We start from the raw sequence: 25513 nt of genomic DNA on the forward strand, positions 1-25513 counted from the left end.
CTGGCGTGTTCTTTTATATGGAAAGATTGGTCCTCTTTGAGTCCAGGTCTGTGCGGCCACAGTTTGAACTTTGCCAATCCAGGTGTCCAACTTCCTGGCTTAAAGTGGGATTTATTTGGTTTTCATCTTCCCTCGAGGTGGCTGTAGAGGAGCAGTTACCTCTGCTCTCCACTGAGGATTCACTTGGAAGGGGTGGGGACTGTGTCTCTAGTGGTGCTGATGTGAAGTTTCCTAACTGTTGAGCAATGGAATGTCTAACTGGTTTGCTAGGATTATTTCTGTAATGAAAGTTTCTAATTATGCTTTTTAAATAATTTTAAAAAACTAAAAATAAAGGTTACAAGCTGCCAAATCTTTTTCGAGGCTCTGTTTCCTCTGCTGTCCAGCATCTGGAGGTGCAGCGTGGCAAGCCAGGGGTGAGCTCTTTGGCTTGTGTGTAGAGGGTTTTTTACCTGGGAGGGGGGCATTGGCAAATCCACAATTCATGCTTTCAGACGTTTCGTTGCTGTTCTAGTTTGAGATGTGAATGAAACAGTAAGCTGGAACTGGTAACCGTATTTCGGTGTGAGATGCTCATGATTTTGCTAGAATCTTTTGTCTTTCTGTTCAAGATGTGTTGAGTGAGCTTTGAAAGCTTCTGCAAGGCAGCAGGGGTCTGACCCCAGGTTGATTTGGTGGAGTCTGTCCTTGTTTCCCAGGGAATTAACGTGTTTCTGTGTAGGAACCATGCAGCCATTGCTGTGCTCATTGCCCTTTTAGCACTTGCTTACCCCTGCCCACCCCTCGATGTGCAAGCAGGCTCCTGAAGGCAAGTTCTCCCTCCTGGAGAAGCGTGATGGAGATGTGCCATGGAGAGTGCCTTTTCTTCTGTTCGTGCTGTTCTGGTATGACTGTGTTGAGGGGGATCCTGAGGAGGAGGTGTAGGTGGTCTGAACTGCAGCTGGTGGAAGCTGGAGGGGTTTCATTGTCCGTCTGTGTTTTGTGGCTAAACCCATTAAAAGTCTGAATATCCCTTTGTATAAGGCCAGTAAATGGTACAAATGGCTGGAATGTGAAGATTTACAAGCTCACCTTTCTATTTTGCTGTGTGGCAGGAGATGTAAATGTTTCAAATGCTTTTCTTCCAGGACTGTTCTCTTCTAAACACAAGCAAGTGCTTCTCGTGGCTGAATTTCCTGGGCTGCTGCTGAACTGAAGATGCTGTTGGGTGTTAAGATGGCAGTTCAGAAAGTGAGCTTGTTCTGCAGCTAGGGATGATAAGCAGTGACTCAAGAGCTGAGACGGTATCGTATAAATGATCAGTTTTATTCTGAAGAGAACTATTTACAAAAGAAGTAGAGCATTGTTTTTACTAAAAATATGCCTTTATAGATTTTTATAATATGTATCTTATAAAAACCATACATGTATTTACATTACTGCTACATACAAAAATTACAGCACTGTGATTTATGTACATATCTATAGATACATTCTTTCTGCTTGTCCCTGCTGTGTGCTTTTTCCCTCTTATTCGAAGGGAATCATTGCTGCAGCACCCAGACACTTCCTTTCTTGGCTTTTTGGTTAAAACAATCTTGCTTTTTATAGTTGAGTGGGGAGTAGAGAGTTTGCCTGGTGTAAAGGCATAGCTGGCATTCACCATTCTAAGTAGGACAAGTGTTTACAGCTATCAAGTCCTTGTGCATGCAGCACTGACTGTAACCTCCCTTGTTGCTTCTCTGTGCAAAATTATTCTGTTGTCATTAATTGATCTGTTTTCATCTCGAGGGCAAGTTGCTGATCTAAGTTTGTATTAAGATAAAGTGCTAGTGACTTGCCTTTCATTTACACTTACTTGTTTCTTGTGTACAGTTGCTCCCCTTGCAGAGTTTACTAAAGGAAAATGGATCCCTTTTCCCTTGGGCCATTGTCATAAACATTTGCCCAAACAGTCAACCTGTTACTTCACTGTGGGAAAAGTTCTTTCTAACCTTAATCTCAGCAGCATCTCTTCTCTGTGCAGTATTTGAACAGTGACTGTGCAGCACTACTGTTTTATTAACAATTATCTGAAAAGCAAGGCTGAGTGTTGTATCCTGCTGATCCCACTTCTTAATCTACTTTGGGATTTTGAGTACCTGCTGGATTGATGTGCTTCCTCCGTCTCATTCAGTGGGGCTTACGTTTTCTTTATGCCACATGTGGCCTGGAAGTATCAAGTATCATGCGTGGCATGTCTTCTAACCCAACGCTTGCAAGGATGATCCCATACTCCTGGCTGTGACAGGATGTAGATGAGTGAAATAGTCAGGACCTTGTTAAAACACAACATTTCAAATGAGAACGTGAAGGACTGCACTGATGAAGTTTTTGAAGACAGAACAACAAAACCTAGCTGCTGTGTTAAGGCAGTTTTTGTTCCTGTCGAGTAGCAGCTCAGCACAAGGAGGTCTCCTTTGGTGTGTTGTCCAGTTCATTAAACCCAATTCTCTTGTATTTCTGGGTTTAGTAGTGCAACTAAGTCTTCAGGGTTAAGGGGCTAGTTTTAAGAAACCATACCTAACTGGCACCTTAGAACATGCTGACTTTCCTCTTGCAATCTCTTCCATCACTGTTATTAAATAAATAAAACTGCAATGGGATTAAGGTAGGTTCCTCCTTAAATGAAGAGATATGCTGTGCATTTCACTTGCCTACCCCTGCAACTGAATGAGTCACTTTCAGCAAACATGTAGCAGAAGGCACCTTTCTTCATCTCATTACTGCATCTTCATGGGATAACATAAGGCCTTTGCCTTAGGATTGCATACATACGTAGTACATCCTCATGGGGGTAGAGTCCCACATGGCTGCTGGGCATGTGGCCTGAAGAGAGCTGCTGGGGCCTGGGAAATGACAACTGACAGCAGAAAGAAGATGGTCTCCCACAGTAAGCAGAGCATCAAGCAGTGTGTAAGACAACTGTTCACAGGCATCGCTGGCATCCAGGAACCCACGCCTGACTTTGCAGGTATCAAAGCTTTATGTTAATGCACACGGGCATAGCTTGAGTCCTGACAGCAGCAGATGCTGAGTGTGTGCCTCGTGTCTCTGCCTTATCGAGCCTCACAACATAGGTAAGATGGGAGGATGAGGACTTGCCATCCTGCGAGCACGCTTGGCACTGCACTAGATCCCTTTCCATCACTTGCACAAGGAGACATGAGCAGATACTCAACAGCTGAGCATTGCTCAAGGAGAAGCTAAGATTCCTTTTCCTTCCCTGCTTGTGAGACTCCAAATTCCTTTTCCTGTAAGCAGCAAGCTGTATTGGTGGTGCTTTGCTAAGTCTTTCCTGGAGCACAATCTGCAATCCAGGTTTCATTGCTTTCAAGTAAAGGAGTTTTACCACTCGGCTTTTTACCATCATTTTCAGTCCCAAAAAGTACTCTGCTCCTTGCAACATGGAGCTACCTTAGTGCACGATGATTTCATACCAATGTGGTAGTTTCATGCTAACAAGGAAATACGGCAATGCTCAAATCTTTGTAGGCAGAAAGGATATTTGTACTGAGGTATAATGAACGTTCTATCCCATAGAAAAGTTGAATAAAAATAATAAGAAAAAAAACCCCAAGCCACCAACCTCTTACCTGCTTCTTAGAAGAAGGTGTTTGATACCTAATTCTAGCAGAAAGCTTGTTGCTGTAAGTAGTGAGCAGGGATAGCAGCTCCCTGTAGGATGGTGTTTTAGCACCTAAGTTGCTGAGCAGGGCAGAGCTGAATGTGTACTGAGCTCCATCTCCTATGGGACAGTGTAGGTGGCAGCCTCTTTAAAGCAACAGGGAAACAAATGGGCCTGTGGGTATAGTGAGCTGGGAGAGTGTGTGAGAACTGGATGACTGCAGCAGGATGTCTCTGAGCTTAGGCCAGCACTCCTTGCTGGTTTATGATGGTAGACTATGTTACAGAGCAGAGCTGTAGGGTGCCCATCCAGTGCATAGGGAAGGTTTCTACTAAAGTATTGCAGGATTTCCAGCACCATTGTATGCATACACCAAATAAGCTACATTCCTTCTTGTTGATCAAGTTATGCTGACAGCAAAGCAGGCTCTGATCACCTTCAACAGGAGATTTGGCTGCCTGCTCACCGAAGGACTGAGTAGTAAATGACCCACAGGCAAGGACAGATACCCATCATTTTTGTCAGGCCATAGCTAATGTTAGTGCATGGAGCAGAGGAAGCTGCAGGCTTTCCAGAGCTTTGTAGGTGCCCTCATGGCCCTTGGCTTCAGTTAAAGGAGATGCCTGCGTGCCTTCTTGAGGATCAAGTCTGCCAGCCCAGCAACAAAGACCTACTGATATCATTATGGGTAGGCTTTCAGTGACTTAGGCTTTTTTGGGCTTTCCAATTAAAATAACAGGTTTCCTACTCTGACTAGGAGGTGTACATGGCTTTGGGAAAAGGTGTGTGACTTGCTGAAGCTCCACACCTAACTTTGGCCATTGGAGGGACAATAGGTGCCCCAGGACTGAGCTTCCACAACTTTCATCCAGTCTGTAATTCATTGTAGATAGTCAGTCTGGGAAGAAATCCTTAACATTCTGTGTAGCTACAGACTCTGCAACTCTCATCTCTGTTAAGAGGAGGGAGCTAGAAAAGACAGTAACATCAGCAATCTTACAACTGCCCTGATCTGCGAGGAGCCTGGATTCCCAGCGAGGTGGGGGACAGCTACGCAGAGCTGCAGGGGAGGTGACAGGATATTCAATGAGGACTCAACTTCCACCATGGAGAAAGCTACACTTGTCAAAACATGGGAATGCTGGGGCCAGAGCAACTCCAGTCGTGGTGGAATGGATGAAGGATATCACAGCTGCCAGGACCAGAGGGTGGTACAAGTGTGACTCCCCTCTCCCCTTGCATTCAACCCTCTTCTTCCCTCTGTGCTCGCTGCCACAGCAGTTCTCAGTCCCTGTGCTGCTTTGTCTTGGGGCTGCTTATTTCCTTCTCCAGCATGAGAATGCTTTTAAGACAATCAGATTATTCTTCACAGCAGAAACTGGACTGTGTCAAAGCGCCTACAATATACCCTGAAGTATATCACTTCACTTAAAGAAAAGTGTCTCTCTATTAGCATCACATTGTCAATTTGCTAATCTCCAATTCATGTAAACATTTGGTTCAGACCAGGTGCGGTGTAAATAGTGCAGAGTCTCAACGGTTAACTCCTTTGCCCCCTTCTTTTTTACTTGGTGGATCAGAGTTGGGTCCAGCAGCAAGCTGGGCAGCTGCCCCACTCCCCATCTGGAAGCAGGAATCGTTGGAGAGGTTTCTCTTTTTCAACTTAATTTTTCTTGAAAAAGGAAAAGAGACGGTTCCCTTCTGCCGCAGTGGGCTCGTCCCCCTGCTGCTCCGGCCTGAACACGGGGGAGGGCCTGGCACTCCGCTTTGCGCCGGAGCCACTGGAGAAGGAATAAGCAAGCTGGCTCCATTCCTTCGGGTGTTTGTCCATCAGCTGCTGGTCAATGACCCTGTGCATGTCATCCTGCGGCAGAGGCAGAGGAGAGAGGGTTGTTAGTGGCAGCTGATGCTCAAAGGCAGCTCTCGCAGGGACACGGCTGAAATGGGTGTGAAACGTGCTGTGATGAGATGGAGGAGGGATGACAAGAAGTGGGGAGAAGTCTAGCTCCCCACCTGGCTGCACATTCAGCCTTGCTTGAGCTGTGAGGCTCTTTAGTGAGCAAGGAAGGTAAATCACACAATTCTGAGGGATAAATCGCTTGGGTGGTCCTGCAGAGGGGCATCATGCCTGCTTTGGTACTCTGTGACACCCCTGAACTATGCTTCTCTGCTGTCTGCAGCTTGCAAATGTCCCCTTTGGGGGAAGAAATAAATAAAATAGAACAAATGCAGCTGAAAGTAATGCCAGAATAGTAAGGATGTCTGTCCTGAGCAGGACCATGTGCTTGCCACGTGGAGCAGGCAGGCACGTAGGTGTGAAAAGAGCTGCCTGCACAGCCACTGTTATCCAGGGAAAGGTGCTCCTGAGAGCTGAGCGGCCCACGTCAGGCATGGGCCCAACAGAGCCCATGTGGGTTTTGCACCAAGCTTACAAAAGAGAACTGTGCTGGTCCCCTCCTCTGGAGCTAGCAGAGCAGTGGGAGCTCTGACTGGCAGCTTGGCATGAGCAGCTGCACTGGTTTTTCAGATGTACCAGAAGCACTCTGGTTTCATCCATGTTTGTGCTCTACACAAAATAGTTGGTTCTGTTGCTGTTAATGACATGCTAATGTGTTCCTTGAAAACATGGCTATCAATTCTACAAATTTTAAACCTTCAGATCCATTGTTTCTGCTGTAATTGCATATTAAAATTGTAGCTTAGTGAAAACATGTGTACACAAACTAGCCCCACAGGAGAAATCAACTGTTCTCCAGCAGTTTGGTTCCTGGTTAGAACTGAAGGCACTATCTGGTGAGAACAAGGTTGCTCTGAATGGGCTGTAGTGATGGAAGTGCTGTTCACTTGGCACCTCGTGCAGGGCAGCCCATCAGGGCAGCACTGAGATGGAAAGGAAGGTGCTGCCATCACCCAGTGGGTGCCCCAGCTGCTCTGTAGCTCGATGTGGAAGACGAACAGCCAACTTGGACTGGAAACTTGAATAATGGCTAATCTCTTGTTGCAGAATTTTCTGCAGGAAAAAGGATTGATAGCCGTTGCCTGGACCTGAATATAGTATAGGGATTTTTTCTGGGGGAGCAGGAGGGTGCAGAGCTACATGGACTGGGGAAGCTTTGGATCTTTATAGAGCAGAGGAAAGGCAGAGGGAGAGTTGAAGAGGTTAAGGTAAATGTCAGCATTAAGGTGAAACAGGTTTCCAGAGGTGAAGCTGCCCTATGAAAATGTGTAGCACTTAGATTTTGAAGGCACCTCTTTTAGCAACTAAGGTAGGTACCCAGGCTCCAGCATGGCAGATCTGTGTCCTTGGTTAACAACATAACAAGGGATAAGTATGATTTTTATATATATATATAATTACACAGATACATATATATATATATATACACGCACACACACACTATCCACTATTGAGAATGCACTGTGTTTGGGTACTTGTCTGTCTGGTGTGTGACTAGGAGCACACACTTGGCTGTGGAGACTTGGGGTAGATGTACACAGCAAGACTAGAGCAGAGCTGTGGGCCCTGCCTTGGCACTGGGCAGGGGCACAGGGGTGTTTGGGCACTAGAGGGAGGACAAACACCAGTGGTATGAGACCTGTCTCATAAAGCAAGCCCATAAAGCTGGCTACATGGTACCGGTGTGCTCTGAGTGTTCCAGCAGGAAATTGTGCTCTTTGCAAGAAGGGCTGAGGATGAATGAGGTGCAAGTGGCATGGATGCTCTTTGTAAGCTGGGCTCCCCTGCATGAGATCCAGGTTTGAGCTGCCCAAGGCTGGGGCCATGCAGGCTGCAGCTCTCTGCTGGCACTGCAGCATTTTCAACCTAACACCACCCCTGTCACTATTGCATTGAAGCCACTAAGCTCTCACTCGAGAGAAACAGCCCTCTTCACTTCCAAATTTGTTCCATATTCCTTCCCTATTTCTAGTAATTTCCCTCCTGCCCCCAGGTAATGATGAACACCAGTGGGGGTCAGATTAGGCATGGGGTGAGGTGCTACCACTCCTGTGCGAGGCTCAGATGTGCAGGATTTTGCTTGTAGTGTATTTTATAGCCAGTATGATTATGTGCTTACAGAAAACCGTAATCTTGTTGATGATCCTTGGTAAAGTGCAGACTAGAAGCATACAAGAGAAATTTTTATCAGATTAAAGCCTCCCTTTATGCCCAGCTAAAGCAAAGCATCTCTTCCCATTTTATCAGAAGCATTCGGCTTTGCAGAATAGTCCCCAAAGTACCTAAATTACCTGACTTGTTTTGTGCCTCTCTGGTTGAGCTTCTAATATCTGGGGACATTAGGTGCTTGGAGACCATTTTGCTACTACCTAATAACACTTTAGTCAGTATGTTGGGAGACAAGTTTTTTTGCAGTGCTAGTGGGCCTGATCCTCATCTCAGAGCTGATGGGAGCAGGGTTGGGGTTGCTGTATTGCTACAATCAGATGACATAGCGTGAAGGGAGAAAGCAAAGGCCTGCTGTTGAAGCCCCAAACTGGGAATACTCCAGCAGTAAATACTGAGTGTACTAGTAAGTAGGTCACTCATCCAAACTGAAACAGAGCTTGGAAACAGACAGCTCCTATGCAGAGCGCTGAATGTCACCTACTAGATAACAAAGCTGAGAAGTAAAATCCCAGTCTGTATTTCAAGAAGTTTTCCAGATACTAGATATGCTGAATACAGAGGGTTAATGATATATATGCCTCAGCCTGCTTTCCCCATGGTGACCTGGGGAGTAAAGCCTCACTATGGGGTATAGGATGCTGCCCCTTGCACCCTGGGTGGTGCTGGGGTGTGTGTGAAGAATATCAATGGGTGATGGAGACACCCCACTGGTCCCTCTTGCCAGATGATGGTGAGGACAGAGATGGATGTGGGTGATGGTGGCAGTGAGTGGAGCAGGTGAGGAGATGGCAGGTTCTTGGTGAGGGTGTGGGGAGCTCACCTCAAAGGCAGGAGGGGTGTACGACTAAAGCTGTTGGTACAGGAACTGAGAAAGGCCACTAGATCAGAAACCAAAGGAGCCAGATAGTAAAAAGCCCTGAGGAAGCAAACTGTAAGCAGGAGAAAGAAAAGAAAAGAAAAGAAAAGAAAGAAAAAAGAAAAAAAAAAAAGAAGAGAAACAAAACCACAGTGGAGTTGAACCAGAGGCAAGGTTGTATGGGAGAGGTTTCTACTGCTCAGGCTGTTAGTAGAATTGGGGTCTTGCATGGTCTGCAACAAATTATTATCACTGGCCCAGACCTTTTCTCTTGTATCTGCCTGTTTTCTATTGAAGTAGCCCCCCCTCGGTGCCAGTTTCCAGGAGGAGTCAGCTTTGTCTGATCTCAAGGGCACTCTGCCTTTACACTGGTTTTCCCCACTGACCCCAAGCAGAGCATCTCCATGGCAGCTGCTGAACTGCTGTGGGTTTGGGTTTTTTACCTTGGTGGAGAGCTGGGACTTTTTGCTTCATCTTGCAGGATCTTCTGAGCTGATGTAAACAGTGCAGCTGTACCACAAAACAACCACCACACCTTTGCCTCCCACCTTTCTGCTCTGTTATGGAACTGCAAGGATGTGCTGTGCCCACACATCCCCAAGGCTGCATCTGCCCAGAGACATCGCCTGCGTGGACACCTTCCCTCCCTGGGCCACAGCATGTTACTCTGCAAGGTCTGTGTTACCCATGCTGCATGCAGCCATGAGATACAGTTTGTTTCTCCATTTTAAATGGGTGTCTCTATATAATTAATTATCTGCTTACAGCTGAAAGGCTTTGAGCAAGGCAGGGCTGTGTTTCACACCCTGAGCACCACTGCTTCACTGGCTCCTGCAGAGCCCAAAGCAAAACTTCCTATGAATGGATTCCCAGGGTGAGAACACAGCAAACCCACAGGGAGAGGGGGAAAGACATCCAAAGGTGCATCACAGGCCATGTGCCACCCATACCCTGCCCTACTCACCTGCCAGGCCTCCAGCTGCTGTGAGAGATTCACCTTCTGTTGGATGGCATCCAGCAGCTGGCTGTTGAGGGACATCATGTCGATCTTGCACTTGGCCAGCTCCACCTCCACCGCGTTCTTCCTGGGGAAACAGTGAGAAATTGGAGTGTGTGACTTTCTCTTTTTATTTGAAAGGAAGTGTTAAACATATCCTTGAGGAGCAGTCAACAGTTTCTTTCAGTGGCAAGTCCCCAGGTACTAAGCTGTTGATCTCCATTGTATTCTGGACAGCTTATTAATCTGAAGAGTGGGACGTAACTGTGGACATTGTTACTACAAAGCCAGCAGGTTTCTGGTAAGCACACTGTGAAGAATACAAAGAGATATTCGGAAACACTGCTGCATAAGGTGAGATAATGTGCCTGGGTCTGCCATTAAAAATGGAGTTCTAAAATGAGGTAGAATAATCTACATATAAATATTTATTCCCTTTTCTTCTACTTACTTGTGCATAGAAAAAGAAATGGCACATGCTAAAAACCAAAGGAGCTGTTGACTGATCATTTGATCAGTAAGTCACAATATGAAACAAACAAAACCCCTCAAGAAGAACAACTCTGCATTGTTGTTCCAGTCATCCCAACAATCCCAGTTGGGACTGGGTCTGAAGGAAGGAAGAAATGAAGGAAGCAAGTTGATCATACACAGGCTTTGTAAGAATGTCACACTGTTAGAACTGTTTGAATTAAATGTTATGTTTTAAGGAAACCTCCCAGTTTTAATGGGGTTGTGCTGGCCCTTGGGAACACTGCTGCTTAGTTTCTTTCCAGGCATTTGGTGGCCACTGGGCATGTGATGCCATGACCCAGGTTGCCCAAAAGGTTCTGAGTGCCCAGTGACTGAGACGTTCCAGCTGCTACTGGCTAGTGGAAAGGAATTGTCCTCTAGGAAGAAGCTGGGAAATGCTGCTGACCATGCTAGGAGCACACAGGTGAGCACAAACCTTAAGTTTTCAATTCACTGCTGTGTGATGGGGAAACCGTAACACGACATTCTGGAAACCATCTTTTCTTGCAAACATTTTCAGGAGAAGTAATAGCATCTTAATAACTGCAGCTAATTCATCGCCTCCTAATAACTCCCCTGTGCCCCCTGCAGAAGACCAATTTGGAAATTTGTGTATATTTTCCAGGTAGTGGTTGCTGAACACCTCCTATTATGGGATCCTATTTTCCTGTTGCTTTCTGTGTTGCCAAATTTCAGTTTCAAGCTAAAATTTTTCCATGCCAGATGTCTGCCTCAGACAGTGACTTGATTTCTGTTCAGAGTTAGGGCTTCTGTTTTGGAGGGGAGGAGGGCTTCAACAAAAGTGACTTAACCCTTGCGGTGTGAGGTGGGAAGCTTATCACGAGCCTGCTCAGTCTGTGGAGGGACGCTTTCACTTCTAGCAATGAGACGCTCTTGTTTGCTTCCACTTGCAGCCACTTTCTGCTCATTAATCACCCTCCACTCACCCATGCACACTTGTCACATCCCCCTTTCTCTGGGCTCCCGCCACTCAGGACAGTCAGCTGTAAATATTAGTGCTTTGTTCCAGCAGGGTCATTAACCCCATGGAGAAGCTGGACCCTTCCACTCTGGCTGTGGGTTTGAGCACCTTAAATAGCCTTTTGTTGTGAAGCTCCCCATCCCTGCTCAGATATTACGGAGGGTTTTATTGCGGCGGCAGCGCGTTGCCATAGCCACAGCAGCACCAGCAACCCACACGCACTGGAAATGTCAGAACCACCTCTCTGCACCCGGCAGTGCAGCTGGGATGCTCCTGATTTTTGCCAACAGATGGAGGTGTTACAGAGGATAGCAATGGGAATTTCACAGCCAGCTACACAGTTGAGAGCAGCACGGATGATTGGGTCACTTAAAAGACGAAGGGACTGTGCATGCTGATTTAGCTCCCCACATCCTCAGGGGTGCAATGGTTTCTGTGTTCCTGTTCTTGATAAGGGCTTATTTGGCATTTCCGTAAGGAGATGGGACCAGTGGTGTCCTGGCCCATCTGCTTATTGAAGAGATTATCAGATGTATCCTTTTTATGTAGAGCACAAGGGGATGAATGTTTCTGCCCTTCTGCTCAGGGCAAAGAGTGCTTAGGGCAGTGTGGCAATCCCCAGCTCAGAGCTGGGATATGGGGTAGCTAAAACTGCACAGGTCTACAAGGAGGATGGGGAAAATAAACAGTGGGAGAATCCTGAAAGGAGAAAAAAGGAATTACAGGACTGGAGATGCAAAACAGGCCCTGGAACAGGGAAGGAGAGCAAGTGACTGGAGAAATGGTTTAGGGAAGAAGCCCAAGCAGGGCTGTAAGGGGGATGAATAGGAAAGCAGGGTGGTATATCTGGAAGAGCAAAAGAAAAAAGTATGACAAATAGGGCAGACCTGGTGCTCCCATTTGGTTCTCTGAAGTCCTCTCCTCCTTGCTGTGACTCAGACCAGTACTAGGAATGGCTAAAACGTGGTTCACAGCTGCCTCCTAAAGGGGCAGCTTTGGAAATTGGCATCTCCTGCCCTGCTCCCAAGCTCCTGGCAGCATCTCCTAATGCCAGTAAAGCCAACACTCACTCCATCCCTTTGTAACAGTTACTGAAATTCATGGAGGGTGAGAGAAACCCACCTGGAGGGATCTGCTAAGGCACCCCATAACTGCTAACCCCGCCTGGCTTTGGCTGTTTGTACCACTTACTTGGCAATGGCCTCATCCCGGTCCCTGATGGCCTGCAGGAGCCGTTCACTTGTCTCCTTGTCTCCAGCAGCACCTCGCAGCCGGTCCCGTTCCTCCTTCAGTGTTGTCATTTCTACACTCAGTAGTGTGACCTGTGGGTAGAAGGAGGGCATCAAATGCAGGGTTGCTCAAATTCACCAAGAGTGAGAGGGGAAAGGGCCACATGGACTCATCTGGAGGCTGAGCTCCCCTGCTTGTAGAAGCTGTGTCTGTTGGGAGAGACTAACCCTCTGGCTGTTAGTGCTGGTGCAACCCCCCATGCAATGTGCCAGCTTGTTAGGTGATGCTGGCAGTGCTGGTCTGAGCAAGATGGGTCAGCAGGATGGCCTCAGTAACATGCAGCAACAGCACTGAAAGCTGTGCAGCTATGCAGGGCAGGACCCCCCTGCAACTTGGCTGTCACTATGGCATCAGAGCTGAAATATTGCCCCTGGCCAAGCAGTTTCTCTTGTCCAAGCATCCTCTGAGTCTGCCTGTTGTATTCTGGTCTTTCTGGAGTTAAAGTATTGCAAACATCATTTAGCAGCAAATAAGATATTTTTGGAGGGGGCCCTTGTGTCTCTTGAAGTAGTATGAAGCTGAAGACAAAGGATGTGAAAATTCCCTTTCATGCCATGGAGGTGTTACTGGCACATCTTACAGTTTTAATTAGACTTTAAAATATGTGCAGAGTCTTAAATAGTCTGTGAAATGATCTATCGCTTTGGTCCTGTGCAGAGTGAGTTAATAGGGTGTGAAATCATGCAAGGATTGCATTAGCAGAGCTTTGCAATATTTCATACACATTTAATTTCTTTGTCTAGGGCACACATGCTCTGTTACACTACTCCACCACCTGGAAACCCTTCCAGCATTTGACCCACCTCCTTTCTCTAAATGCAGCTCAGTAGTGCTTGGATCCTCAAAGAAATCTTTAAATAGAGGGCAGACAGTCAGAAAGGGCTCATCACATCAGCAGCGTGGGAGGATCTGCTGTTGGCACTGCATGGCTAGGGAGAGGGGTGTAGAAGCACTCTGTCTGTGTGCAGAGGCTGCCCGCTGCGATCTGGGGCTGCAAGGGAATCGAGGTGCACTGCCGAGCTGTGCCCTCCTGCAGCCCAGCACAGGGTGCACCTCAGCAATGATGTGATGGGAGAGTAGTGGTGGGAGCTATTTCCTGAGCATTTCTACTGATCCCAGGGGGGAATGGATCAAGAGGCCCAAACCATTGTGTCTGGTGCTAGGTTTGAGGTCTTAACTGGTTTTGTCTGTTTTGGGTAAGAATGGGATGTCACAGACAGAGGTGATTCCTGTCTCCACCAGCTCACCTTGCTCTCAGGCAGGAGTAATGAATGTGTGTGGTGCTACAAGGTTCCAAAAGCCATTTAGGAGGAGTTCCCCTTTTGTTGTATCAACACCAGTGACAGTGCAGAAGGATGTGGAGGCAGCAAAGAACTGCTGCCTCAGGTGGACCAGATTTCCATCAGCATTGATGTTCTTTAGTACTGAACTGAAGACAACATTGCCTTTTCTATGGGAGGTGGAATAATTATTAACCTTCAGCAAAAGTGAGGCTGGGCTATGGGCAAAAGCTGCAGGAGATGTACTTGTTGCATGAAGCTGGAGTGCTTCTCTGAGAGCAAAGTCTGCTGCATTTGTAGTTACGTCTCATCTTTCTCCATATAACACAGAGGTGTGAAAAGAAAGCAGAGCTGCAGTCTTCCCTTTGCTCCCTAAATATTCAAAGCTCTGGTAGTCAGGGACCCCTAAAACCAGAAATGGGGGTCCAGACTTGTGATCCAGGGCAGGTCCTTTGGTCCTTCCTGGATGGGGAGTTTGGGAAGATCAGACACAGCAAAGAACAACCAAGTGCTGCTCCCTTCTGGTGACCTATAGAAGCCCCACGTGTAAGGAGGTGCTATATCCAGACAAGCAGGCTGGTGTACAGATGTTCATTCAAGATCTGTGAATAAGCCCCTAACAGTCTGTGTTAGCATAGCTACATTGCAGTGATGTCTCCTCCATCTCAGATGTGTTTAAGGACCACTAGAGGAATGCCTGGGCTCATGGCTCACTGAGGACAGAAGTTTGGACTCTCAAAGGTATCTCTTGTGGTGGATGGAAGGACAGGTGGCAGGGCTGCTCCCTCGCTGCAGTCTGCCTCTAATCAGCTGCACTGTCACCAAGACTATTTCCATCCTCATACACATGCAGCCATCACTGCAGGGGTAGTTAATGATGCTCTCTTTTTGCTTTGGTCCCATGGTGGGAGCTCCCATAGCCCTACACAAGGCTGTCAGACCCCAGGTTGTGCTGACTTCCTCAACAGGGATGTATTTCCTTTTTTCTTCCCCAAAGAAGCATGGCAAAAGGGCAGTAGAGCTTCACTGGCAAGACCAGGCAAGGGTGTTAACTCCATTCCCTCCTCCGATGCAGTTAGTGCTGCAGAAGCAGCTGTGCTTAAGGCTGCTGCCACTGTGGGTTTGGGATCCCCTTCAGTGTTTGGAGACTTGTCCCTGAGAGACAGGGATTGCAGAACTTCTGCTTGGGTGCCTGTCTCCATTTGCTGCTTTTGGCATAGGACCTCAGACACAGATGATGCTACATTCAGTGCAGATGCATTGTGATTCTGTACTTTGAGCGTAGCGTTGGTTTTGGGGCTGGATCATTCATTGCTGTTGTTAGCCTTAGCTGGTTCCTGTTGGTCCTGGGGTGCTGCCTGGTGCCAGGCTGGCCATGATCAAGATTCTCTGGTGTGTATTTATGAGGGTTTGTGATGCTGCTGTGGAGGAGGCAAACCTGCTCCATACACAGCAGAGCAGCTCATAAAGTTTTGGCACTTGGTTTAACAATCTCCCTCTTTGTCCTAAATCCTCCTGGGTTATTTGTCATGTTGATCTCTTTCATGGAAGGTATGTCTTAGAAGGCTGAACACTAGTGTTACAGGGCTACATGTAAAGTGTGCGAATTGCTAACCTGGCTGTGCAGTCGCTGCAGTTCCTCCAAACTTTGCCTCAGTTTCCCCCGTTCTCCCTCCATTAATTCCCTCAGGGCTCGCGAGTCCTCGCTTGTTCTCCTGATCTGTTCCTCTAAGGTATCATCGTCACTTCGTCGAGAGCTCTGAGAGCGGGAGAGAAATCTCTTGCTCAGGTTTCACTTTAAAAAAGGCAAGTGCATTATTTCAATAGAGGTGTGGGATGAAGGGGACTAAACAAGGAAGAAGAAAACGTGAATGTGACTTTGGTAGAGTTTCAGTTTTGCTCCCATGTGCCTTCCCAGGGGAAACCTGCAGCAAGCTCTGTCACCTGGACAAGGGGACATGCACAAGCCAAGGTCTCTCTGTGCCACCAACTTACCGTGGAGTCTGCCCCATCCAGCACATTTTGTATCAGTCTTTTCAGCTCGCTGAGCGCTGCCCGTAGGCTGCCGGCTGGAACATCTTTGGCTGATGATGTTTCTGAAGACTCATCCATGGAAGAGTCTGTAGAGACTGCTGAGTCTGCACTGTCGTTTCCTCTGAGATGGGAGCAAAGATACCGCACTTGGCAATATGCTTCCCAGAGCTGCAGCCTCAGCTGGAACAAGAGAGCCTGACATTAGCCTGGGACATCAAGACCATGGAGATCCTCCTTCCACAGTGAAGTGAGGATTGCCAAACCTCACAAATACTTGTCTAACTTGCTATGCTGGTTTTCAAATGGAGGCAGAGGTTTACGTTCAAATGGTGAAAAGGGGGATGATACCAGAGCTGAGATCATAACCTCAATTGTCTGGTTCTTGGTTCAGCTCCAAATCCAGATCAAATGCATTAAACAGCCTTTCCCTCTGGGGCTGGTGACAGAGGACCTCAGGCTTTCCCAGGGGTAGGAGGGAAATACCTGTTCTCGTTCTTGTTCCAGCTCCTCTGCCTCCATGCTCTGCTCTATCTCAGACAGCAGGGATGTGCTGGTTGTGTTGAAGTTTTGGAGACTTCTCTCCTCACTGAGCTCTTCTACCTTGCCCTGCAGCTGCCGGTAGGACAGGCGCACCTCCTGGAGCTCCAGCTGGCTTTGGTGCAGCTTGCAAAGAAAATCAAGGAATTTGTCAAGGAAGTAAGGAAAAAAGAAAAGATATTGGTGGAAATGATACAGACTAGATGAATCTCTTGGTTTATGAAAGAGCTGAGGGAGGAATGAGTGGCACAAAAGACTTCCAGCCAGGAGGAACATACTCTTGGCTGATATTGCTCTTTATTGGAGCTTAATAATCTCCAAATGTCATTAGACACTGTTTAGGCTCCAGAATATCCTGAAAGATAAAAATATCAAGTCAATCAGAACTAAAATGAGGAGTGTTGTGAAGAAGTTGGGACTCAGGTAAAAAATATTGCTGAAAATAACACAGCAGGAAATGAATCCAAAAAGTAATACAGATGTGGTTTAAAAAAATCTATAGGTATATATAAATACAAATATATATATGTATGAGAGAGGGAAAAAACAGTTCAGGGCTGTTTGAAGAGCTCGGATCCAGTGGTTGTCAACCCACAGAAAAGAAATGGAAAACTCTCGCTCTCTCCTAAGATGTCTGAAGCCACAGAGGTGCCAGCTTGTTCTCCAGGGAGTGATGTTTAGTGACACAGCTGTGAGCACCATGGGGCTTGTTGGGAAACCATCTGAGCAGTGAGAGCTACGGGGGCACTTACTGCCCTCATTTCCCCCGCATGCTGACCCACTCGTTTGCTCAGATCTCCCTCCTGCTCTGCTGTCAAGATGCTCCATTGTGGCTCCTGTTATCTGTCCTGTGGGACAGACCCTAACACCCAGGACCTTGCTTGCTGCCATGCTTACATGAGCCATTTTATTCTTCCAGCTCTTTTGTCTCCCAGTTCCTGATTATCTTCCTGGTCAGTTTTCCCCCAAACCGTATCTTTTACTCCACTTCCCCCCTCTTCCCTGTGCCATGGATGTCTCCTCACCTGCAGGTCCTTGTCATGGCTTTGTCTCTCCAGGATGAGGACTCGGTCCTGCAGCTCCTCCACGGTTCCCTGGAGCAGGTCATTCTCCTCCATCATGGCACTAAGGCGATGCTCCAGCTCCCGCTTTCTGTCCGTCAGCATCTTGATCTGTGAAGGAAGGAGGTGGTGTCAGACCCTGCACTTTGCAGAGAGGTGCGAAATCAACTTCCCAAGACAGAAATGAAACGGCAAAAAGCGGAAGTATGCACATATGTATTCTGTACCTGTATGAAAGAAACTGTATCTGTGTGTGGGAATTGACAGGCAGAAATGACCAGATTAAGTGGAGACCAGCCCTCCCCACCCCTTGTACCCTAAAACTTGCGAGACTGGGCAAAACTACTTACTTTTGCTGGCTGGTCAATGACTGAGCATGGTGGCATTTTCTCCTGTATGGGAGCCCCACAGCGGGGGGCTTTACTGAATAGCTGCATGTTCACCAAGTCCTCACCAGGGACATTTCTGTCTTTTTGCTTGTGAAGACTCCTTTCTATGCCATGCTTATTTTTAGCCTCATAGTGATCAGTTGCCTTTAAAATTGGTTCATTTCTTTTAATTGTCAAGGGCAGTGATTTCAGGTGGTGAGGGACAGTGTGCCAAGCAAAACCTCTGATTCAGTTAGCTAGGAACAGTCCACAGGATGAATCAGCACTAGCCAAGGTCAATTCTTGTTTAACCAAGAAAGAGGAGCCTTTTCCAGCATGGAAGTCCCCTCTGGGGACTTGGTGCGCCATTTACTAGTCCGGTATAGCTCTAAATATTCCCTGTGGCCTCCTTTTAATTCATGGACCATAGACAAATTCAGCAGCTTCCCAGTGGAAGGCCTCTTTGGGACCTTCTGTCTCTGCTGCTTTCCAGTTTGCTGGGAAGATTTGGCTGCATGAGGGAATATTAGTGAAGTGTGTGGACTTGCTATTTCTGCAGGGTAAAGGCTGCTGTAGGTATTAGAAAGCTGCTCTTAAGTGACTAATGGTTTCTGACATGTCTCTTCCCACCACCATTATGATTTGTGTGGGTTGGCGAAAAGGGGTTCGAGAAAAATAAGAGGTATAATACAGAGATTATACTGAGAGTTCATATTTGGTATCCAAACCAGTAATGAACACCCTGCGAATGCCCATATAACAGAAAAAACATTGCTCTGCCATAGGCATAGGGCATGGGAAAGGCACAGGGGGAAAGGGATTTGGAAAGCAAGAGATGGAAAGGAGGCAAAGTGAGGCATGCACAGTGACAAGCATGCATGGTAACAGCGATGCACACACAGCCCCTTTCTGAGCCTCCATACTTACTTCAAGGACCTGCTGCTCCACACCAAGGGGAGGGGAAGAAAAGGCAAGGGACCAGCAGGGAGCCGGAGGGAGGGGGAGAAAAGAAGAAATTGAGAAATTTTAGGAAAAGCTCTTCCAGACAGCTTATAAATAAAAGCAGTGGTCAGGTGGTAGAGCTGGACATCTTCTGACCATCTAGTTCCTGCCTATGGGGGTCTCAGTGACCCCTGTCAGGGAAGAGAAGAGGAAGGAAGGAAGTATCATTCCTGCTAATGTCCCAGAGCTAAAGCAGCTAGGAGCTCCTTGCTTTCCCATGTGCATGGGCTGGAGGCAGGAGAGGACTGCTGCTTTCTTTGCAAGCATGAGAAACAGAAGAAAGAAAAACCCTTGCAGCCCTTCCTTTCACACCATACCCTGGAGTTTAATCTGTACTGGGCAGCAGCTCTGCAGGAGCACTGCCATGATTTATCTCCTGGAAGATCCTTCCCATCCATTCATTTTGCAGGCATGCTTGTGGCCAAAGCAGCAGTGGAAGCTGGCCTGTGCCACCCTGTGCAGGATTTGTTTCCTCAGTTCGGAGAGGCTCTTTCCACAAGTTAAAACACCTTTTGAAGGGATGAGACGGAGTGCAGGTCACTCACCTCGGCTTGGAGGCTTTCGAGCCGCACGATGTGCTGACTGCTGGAGGAGTTCTTCTCCCGAAAGTCCTCCCGGAGCGTGTGGACCTGCAGGGAGAGCTGCCGCTCCACCTCCGACGCCTGCAAGGAGACACCAGATGGTGTTACCCAGGGGGTTGTCCCATAGAAAGCAGTTATCTCCTCCAGCCCATTGAAAGATCTGCCCTGATATGACTTCTGCACAAGCCCCAGTTTTGGCAGAAACTGAAGCCTGCACAGTTTGGGTGAGGGAAAAGCTCATCCTGGACAGATGCTGAAGAGAGCAGCTATGCGGATTTTTCCCTTGGGGCAGCCAAGGGGACACAGCCTATAGCTTTATTCCACTGCAATAGAGCGTGACTCCTTTGTCCTACAGGGAAATTCAATTTTCCTCAAACATAGCCTAGTTGGGGTTGAGGAGGAGACCAGGCCACTGGGAAAGGTGAAGAGAGCCAATCCTCATGCCCTCAGGAAACACAACTATGAGATTCATACTTTCTAAACCTCTGGATGTCTCTGGCACAGCTCTAAAATACCAAGTGCTCTTTGCCTCTGATTTCTGGCTCCCATCATGGCCAGACTGAGAAGCATCCACTCCACGTGACTGTCAGGGCAGGATCACTTGCAGAGGGCTTGGTCCTCTTTCCCATTTCGAGGGAGGAGTGCCCAATTTATGCAGGGTGGTTTGAGGACAGTTTGAGGCCATTCCTACCTGCAGGATCCAAGCTGCAGACAGCCCATATAAATGACAACTTAGACACATTGACTACTCTCCAGACAGCTTTATAGCTGATTTTTGCATGGTGAACACACTTATTTAGGCTTGTAAGAGGGCATAAGGTTTTTATGGCAAATCCCTAAGGAGACAACACAAATGGATGGTTTTCTATTTAATTAGCCTCCATCAGGTTCCATTACACTCTAGGCACAGACCTCCCCTTTTGGCAGATTAGCTGGAAGTGAATTGATCCCCCCCCGCCAAGAGGCAGCATGCTTGAGGCACAGACAGAGCTGTATGTCCAATGGCAAGGACCATCAGCAGCCACAGTGCCTTAGGGAGATGAGACAGGAGACAGCGGTGGAGACAGGAGAAAACCTGCATTGGGGTCAGCTGCTGTGGGCAGGTTTGGGAGTGCATCCTTATGTCTGGCAAATGTGGGTCAGGATCTGACTTGGGCTGCTCTGGCTGACAGGGAGCCCATGTTGGCAGCTTCACCAAAGAGGGCAGTGACTTCGCTCCAGCAGCTTGTGACCTGAGGCATGAGGACACAGACCCAGCCTAAGCTGCCCTCAAAGGCAACACTACCCCCTTTTAAAAATAGTCCCTTACTTTGCACACTCTGCAGAATACTCCGAATCAGAAGCAAGAGATAAAAGGCTATTCCAGCTCCATCAAGTGGAGGAAACTGTGGTTGCCCCAACACCGCTTGCTGCAGGGGCAGCAGAAGACAGAAGCACAGCCACAGAAATCCGTCAGGCTCTCACCACTGGCTTCTGGCATGAGAAATGGCTTTCAAAAATAAGAAATAGTCTTGTCTACCGATTGGTTTTTAGTTCCCTTCTTATCCTGGATTAGCATGACTGGCCTTTTCCCTTTCTTTAAAGCCTCACATCAGAGGCTGTTGCATATCACCTTCACCTCATTTATTTAATAAAGCTTCCTAGCACAGGCAGAGTACACAAAATATAATGATGGCACAGCACTATAGGAAGGGGTTGGTTATTTTTCTTCCCTTAAGCAGCTATAGATTTCAAAGCATCCTGAGCAGCTATTAATTGGTGACACTAAGGAAGATAGATGGATTGTGCTTATTTTGAATGATTCACTTGCTTTTGTAAAGACTGCTGAAACATCTTCATGCTGAAATACTCCACAGGAGCTGTCAAGGATGAGGAAGCACCAGATGAAAAGCACCAAGGGATTTTGTCTGCAAGATGCTGACCACACTCCTAAGGAGCAGAAGTGGTACCAGATGAGGTGACGCACCAATATTTGATAGTTAACTGTATAATTTATACACAAGAACAATTCTATGTACAGACAGTGTAAATGTACAATATAGCAATAAGAAACAAGGGAGTATTAATGGCATTGTAAAAATCCCTGCTAAGATGATATATAGCTGCTGTTGCTAGTTCTGGTCCCCATGCTCAGACTGGAGCAGGTGAAGGAATGGGCTGCAAGGGTGATCCAGATCATGGAATGTCTGTTATATGAGAGGAGGCTAAAACAGGATGGCTTGTTTTCTCTCATGCAATGAATGCTGAGAGAGGTCTCCCTATAAATACATCATGTAGAAGCACCCAGAAGGGAAAAGCTCTATTTAAGCAGAAGCACAATTTTGGCAGAGAAAATGATGTGAATAAACTGCGTAAGAGTATGTTAAGGCAGGGAATAGGAAGATTTCTACATTTCCAAGGAAATGCAGTAGGATTCCTTCTCCTGCACCATTACAGTAGGGGAAATGGTGGCAAAAATTAATTCTGTGGTGAAGCTGGATCACTTTATCATGCAGTTTCTTCCAGAGGGCTGCCTATGACAGAAGGGAAATGAATTGACCTCAAAGGTCCTTTCCGGTACTAGACTGCTTGCAGGACTGTAAGGCTTGTATTCACCAGCTTTAAATCACCATCTGGAATTTATCTACTTGCTGCTTAGCTTACATGCTCACACATCTTATTCCCACAGTTATAGCCCACATGGAGGGAAGAAAGGACTCACTTGTTAGCATTCAGGGCCTAAAGCAGACTGGATGTTACAGTGTCATCTCGGCATGCACCATTCACATCATATCTCATGCTGTAGAGAAAAGTAAAACTAAGACGTTCTTTAACTTCATACAGTGCAGAATACGCTCTCTGACCAGCCATTTAACAGAAGTAAACAGAAATGACTGTATCAAGTGCTTCCCTCCGTAGGAGAACAAGGAAAAGTCTTTGTCTGTTCTTCTAGACGGGGAAACGGCTGATACCTTTAGTCTAGCCTTTGTAAAGATTTGGTTTTTCATAGACATGAGACAAAGTCTTCTGAACTGAGCTATGGTTATGGAAACCCCCTTTTCATGCTACATTTGTTTCAGAGGTTATTAATACTGCTGTCAAACTACCCTTTCTAATTGATTATAAAGTCTAGACTTTAACATCAGTTTGCATTATTTTGTGGAAAGACACCTTGACAGTGTCCAGTATTTGTCAGTTTTTATGGCGTATTTTCATATGGCATCTACTTGGGTTCTCCACACTGCTGTACATGCACACATGCGTACATGTCTGGTTTATGCCATGAACTCACTGCTGATTGCTTCTGATGTACTCTTTTACTTAGTGTCATCCGAGGATGTAACCTTCTATCTACATTTTCCCTTTATTGCTCAAATAAGATATGGCTTTTCTTGAATTGAAGCGAGTTTCTTCTGCCTCAGCCAGTTTGGCTCCACTCTCATTATGCAAACAGTAGGGCTTTCTCTTCCACATCAGTGTTCTCCTAAACATTAAAAGCTAAAATCTTTTGTGGTTATGTCAATGATTTAGTGATGCATTGATTTTGCTCAAGAGAAGCAATATCCTTTCCAGAAAGGCAGACATGTATTGCTCAGCATCACAGCTTTGCTCTGTAGTTAAGAAAGAATTAATTTCCTGGTTATAGGCAAATTAGCCAGCACAGCCACCAGGCAGAATTTGAAACAGATCTGCAAAAGCATAGACATCAATTCACAATTACATGTATTCAATCAACTGTGAGTTTTGTTTTCTGGGCTTCAGGCAAGGTTTAGATGAGATTTGGGCAGTGCAAGAAGAAAGGAAGAGCAGGAGGACATTTTGGCTTCTGCTCTAACTAAAGGCTCATGTTCATTGCAAACCTGATTAAATTTCTCTCATGATTAATTCTGAAGTGTTAAAAGACACAAAACTGTGTAAATATTTGGCAGAAAAATATGGCTTTCCAGTTATAGTAACTCCATTTTAACATCTGGAATATATGGGCATAAATAAATCATAGAATTGCCAAAAAAGTAAAGCTTAATCAGGTTTTGCAAGTCAAATTAAGAAGCAAAGTAAAGGAGGCTTCAGACATAAAACACTATGAAGAACAATAATCTTAGAATCAATCAAATCAATAAATGTAATTAAATTAGAGCTCTGACACTCCTGTGAAGAGGGGATCTTTGAAATGTTTGGGACACACTGGGAGAAATGAATAGCCTGTAGGTTAGTGTCACTCAAAAGAAAACCCCCTTCTGGGAGAAGGTTTGCTAAATAAGGCTAACTGCATACGAAACATCCAGCTAAGTCATGTCAGAAAGGAGAATGGAAAAAGTTCCATAGACTGTAGCTGGGTGAAGAAACCAATGTTTGCATAAGATTTACTTCTACAAACAAGATGATTCAAATTTAACAAAGCATATTGAAGATTTTCTTGCCTAAAATAGCTACGAAAGAGAAGTCCTAATTAGTGCTAAATTTGTTACACTCAGGAGAGTGTGCTACCCCTTTTATTAATTTGCTAATAGCTGAGTTCAAGGGACTCCCTGTTCCCACTGTGGTACCATTAACACTTCACACCACTAATCGCTGCCTCCCTTGGCTTCAGGTTCCTGGATTCCCAGCTCTTCTTTGAGAGGAAAATGTATTTGGCTACTGAAACGCAAGCAAAGGAGGAAACAACAAACACGTTGCTTTAGAATGACACATTTTGAACATACATTAACCTGGCTGCTGAGTGAAGCCCCGAAGGATGGGGACTGCTACCCTGCCACGACACCTCAGCACCCACTGGCAGTAGCGGGAAGCCTGGTTTCCTGGGATAGCTGACCCATGCCAGGAAAGCGGTGAGGCCGTGGCTGTTTTCCAGCCCTTGGCACGCTGGCACCATAAGCAACCATTTATATCTTGCATACCTGGAGGTTGCCCAGTTTGAGAATTGTTGAGAGCTTTTTTTTACCAAAGCTTTTCATTCAGGTCAACTTTAAATTGTTATTGAAAGCATTAGTCTATCCAGGGAAGTGCTTATGGAGTGGGGTTGGGCTAGATGATCCCCAGAGGTCCCTTCCAACCTGAACAATCCTGTGATTCTGTGAAGAGTGGCGCTTGCCACTAGTCACATTTGAATGGCTTCATTTGCCATTAGAGGAATCTGAAGTAGAAACAGTGACTGGAAAATGTTTGGCCTGGCCATTGCCAAGGACAGGGTTAATAATGAGGATTCTGTTGTAAAGTGGTGAGGGGACGAGTTTGGAGCTGTACTGAGCGTGTACATCACCTGCCCGTGCTGTGCTGTGATGATGCCACTTTGATTTTGGTGTGAGAAGATGCTTTTGTAGTTGATATCAGTGAAGTCTGTGAAGGGTGTGCAAAGAGTGTGTATTTTAATGACAATTCTTAAACACACATTTCACCAAGGTGAGGGGTGGAATTTATTGTGTGTAGGTGTGCAGGCAGTGGGCTCGCAGGGACCAGCAGCACTGTCACCATCTCTGCCAAATGATGTGGTGGGGCTGAATTCTCCTCTCTTTGTCTCATCCCTTGCTCTGTTAGTGCCCAGGTATGGGGAAATTTAACTACACAAAGTCTGTAGCAGCCTGGTCCTGGTGTGGGAGGGGGTCACTGCCTAGAGGAGTTGTGTAGAAAATGAGAATTCAGGAAACTTGCAACATTTCCAAGGTATTTTGGTTGTAAACCTCCACCAGAGACCATGAACATTGATCCCATGGAATATTTAGTGAAAACAAAAAGGATTTTTAAGACTGCAGAAGTGCTAGGATAGTGCTATGTAATATATACCCATTAAGTATCCAGTAACTGTAAGCAGACTGGCGGGGTGGATTAAATACCAGTAGCCAGAGTGAGTATATCTGCTCAGCTTTTGCAGCTAAGATTTACTTCTTAACACAGGTTTCTTTCTGCTCAGGAACCATCTCTGCAACCTGCCACAGCTCCCGTCAGCCCACTCCCTGGTGCTCTTCTTGTGCTTCTCAGCTGACTGCTGCTTGGTTTAGGTAAGATCTGTGACATGGCCACGTTAGGGACATGCAGCATCCAGCCTGAGGTGTCCTCACTAGGGCCTGGCACCGAGTCATACACCTGTGTGGAATTGTGAGCTCACTATCTCCCTCTCTCTGTCACCCTTTTCAGTGCAATTCAGGCAAACCATATCTGGTGTTTGGTGCCTTTGTACCACACATCTTCACAGTCAGCCACCTGCAATGATATTTGTACCCCTGCAGGTCTCCTCCTGGTTATTCCTTCTCTCTTCGTATTCAG

At 46.5% G+C, this 25513-nt stretch overlaps 1 protein-coding gene and 1 long non-coding RNA gene across 2 annotated transcripts in view; one reads left to right on the forward strand and one right to left on the reverse strand.

The window, feature by feature from the left end:
- Positions 1 to 5309: 5309 nt before the first annotated feature.
- Positions 5310 to 25513, reverse strand: part of BICDL1 (BICD family like cargo adaptor 1) — a gene marked incomplete at both ends in the record, with an annotated part of 43996 nt that continues 23792 nt past the window's right edge. The window contains 8 exons of the mRNA XM_080628795.1: positions 5310 to 5510; positions 9593 to 9713; positions 12312 to 12442; positions 15306 to 15449; positions 15686 to 15904; positions 16208 to 16387; positions 17287 to 17433; positions 19238 to 19354. Coding sequence (XP_080484921.1) covers positions 5310 to 5510; positions 9593 to 9713; positions 12312 to 12442; positions 15306 to 15449; positions 15686 to 15904; positions 16208 to 16387; positions 17287 to 17433; positions 19238 to 19354 — 1260 coding nt within the window. The remainder of the gene's footprint in view (positions 5511 to 9592; positions 9714 to 12311; positions 12443 to 15305; positions 15450 to 15685; positions 15905 to 16207; positions 16388 to 17286; positions 17434 to 19237; positions 19355 to 25513) is intronic.
- LOC308226768 lies at positions 17332 to 25246 on the forward strand. The gene is made up of 3 exons (XR_013957944.1): positions 17332 to 17526; positions 21130 to 21230; positions 25161 to 25246. It is a non-coding gene; the product is annotated as an uncharacterized lncRNA (long non-coding RNA).

The sequence above is a fragment of the Psittacula echo genome, assembly GCF_963264785.1.
Source record: "Psittacula echo genome assembly, chromosome: 13".
NCBI lineage: Eukaryota > Metazoa > Chordata > Aves > Psittaciformes > Psittacidae > Psittacula > Psittacula echo.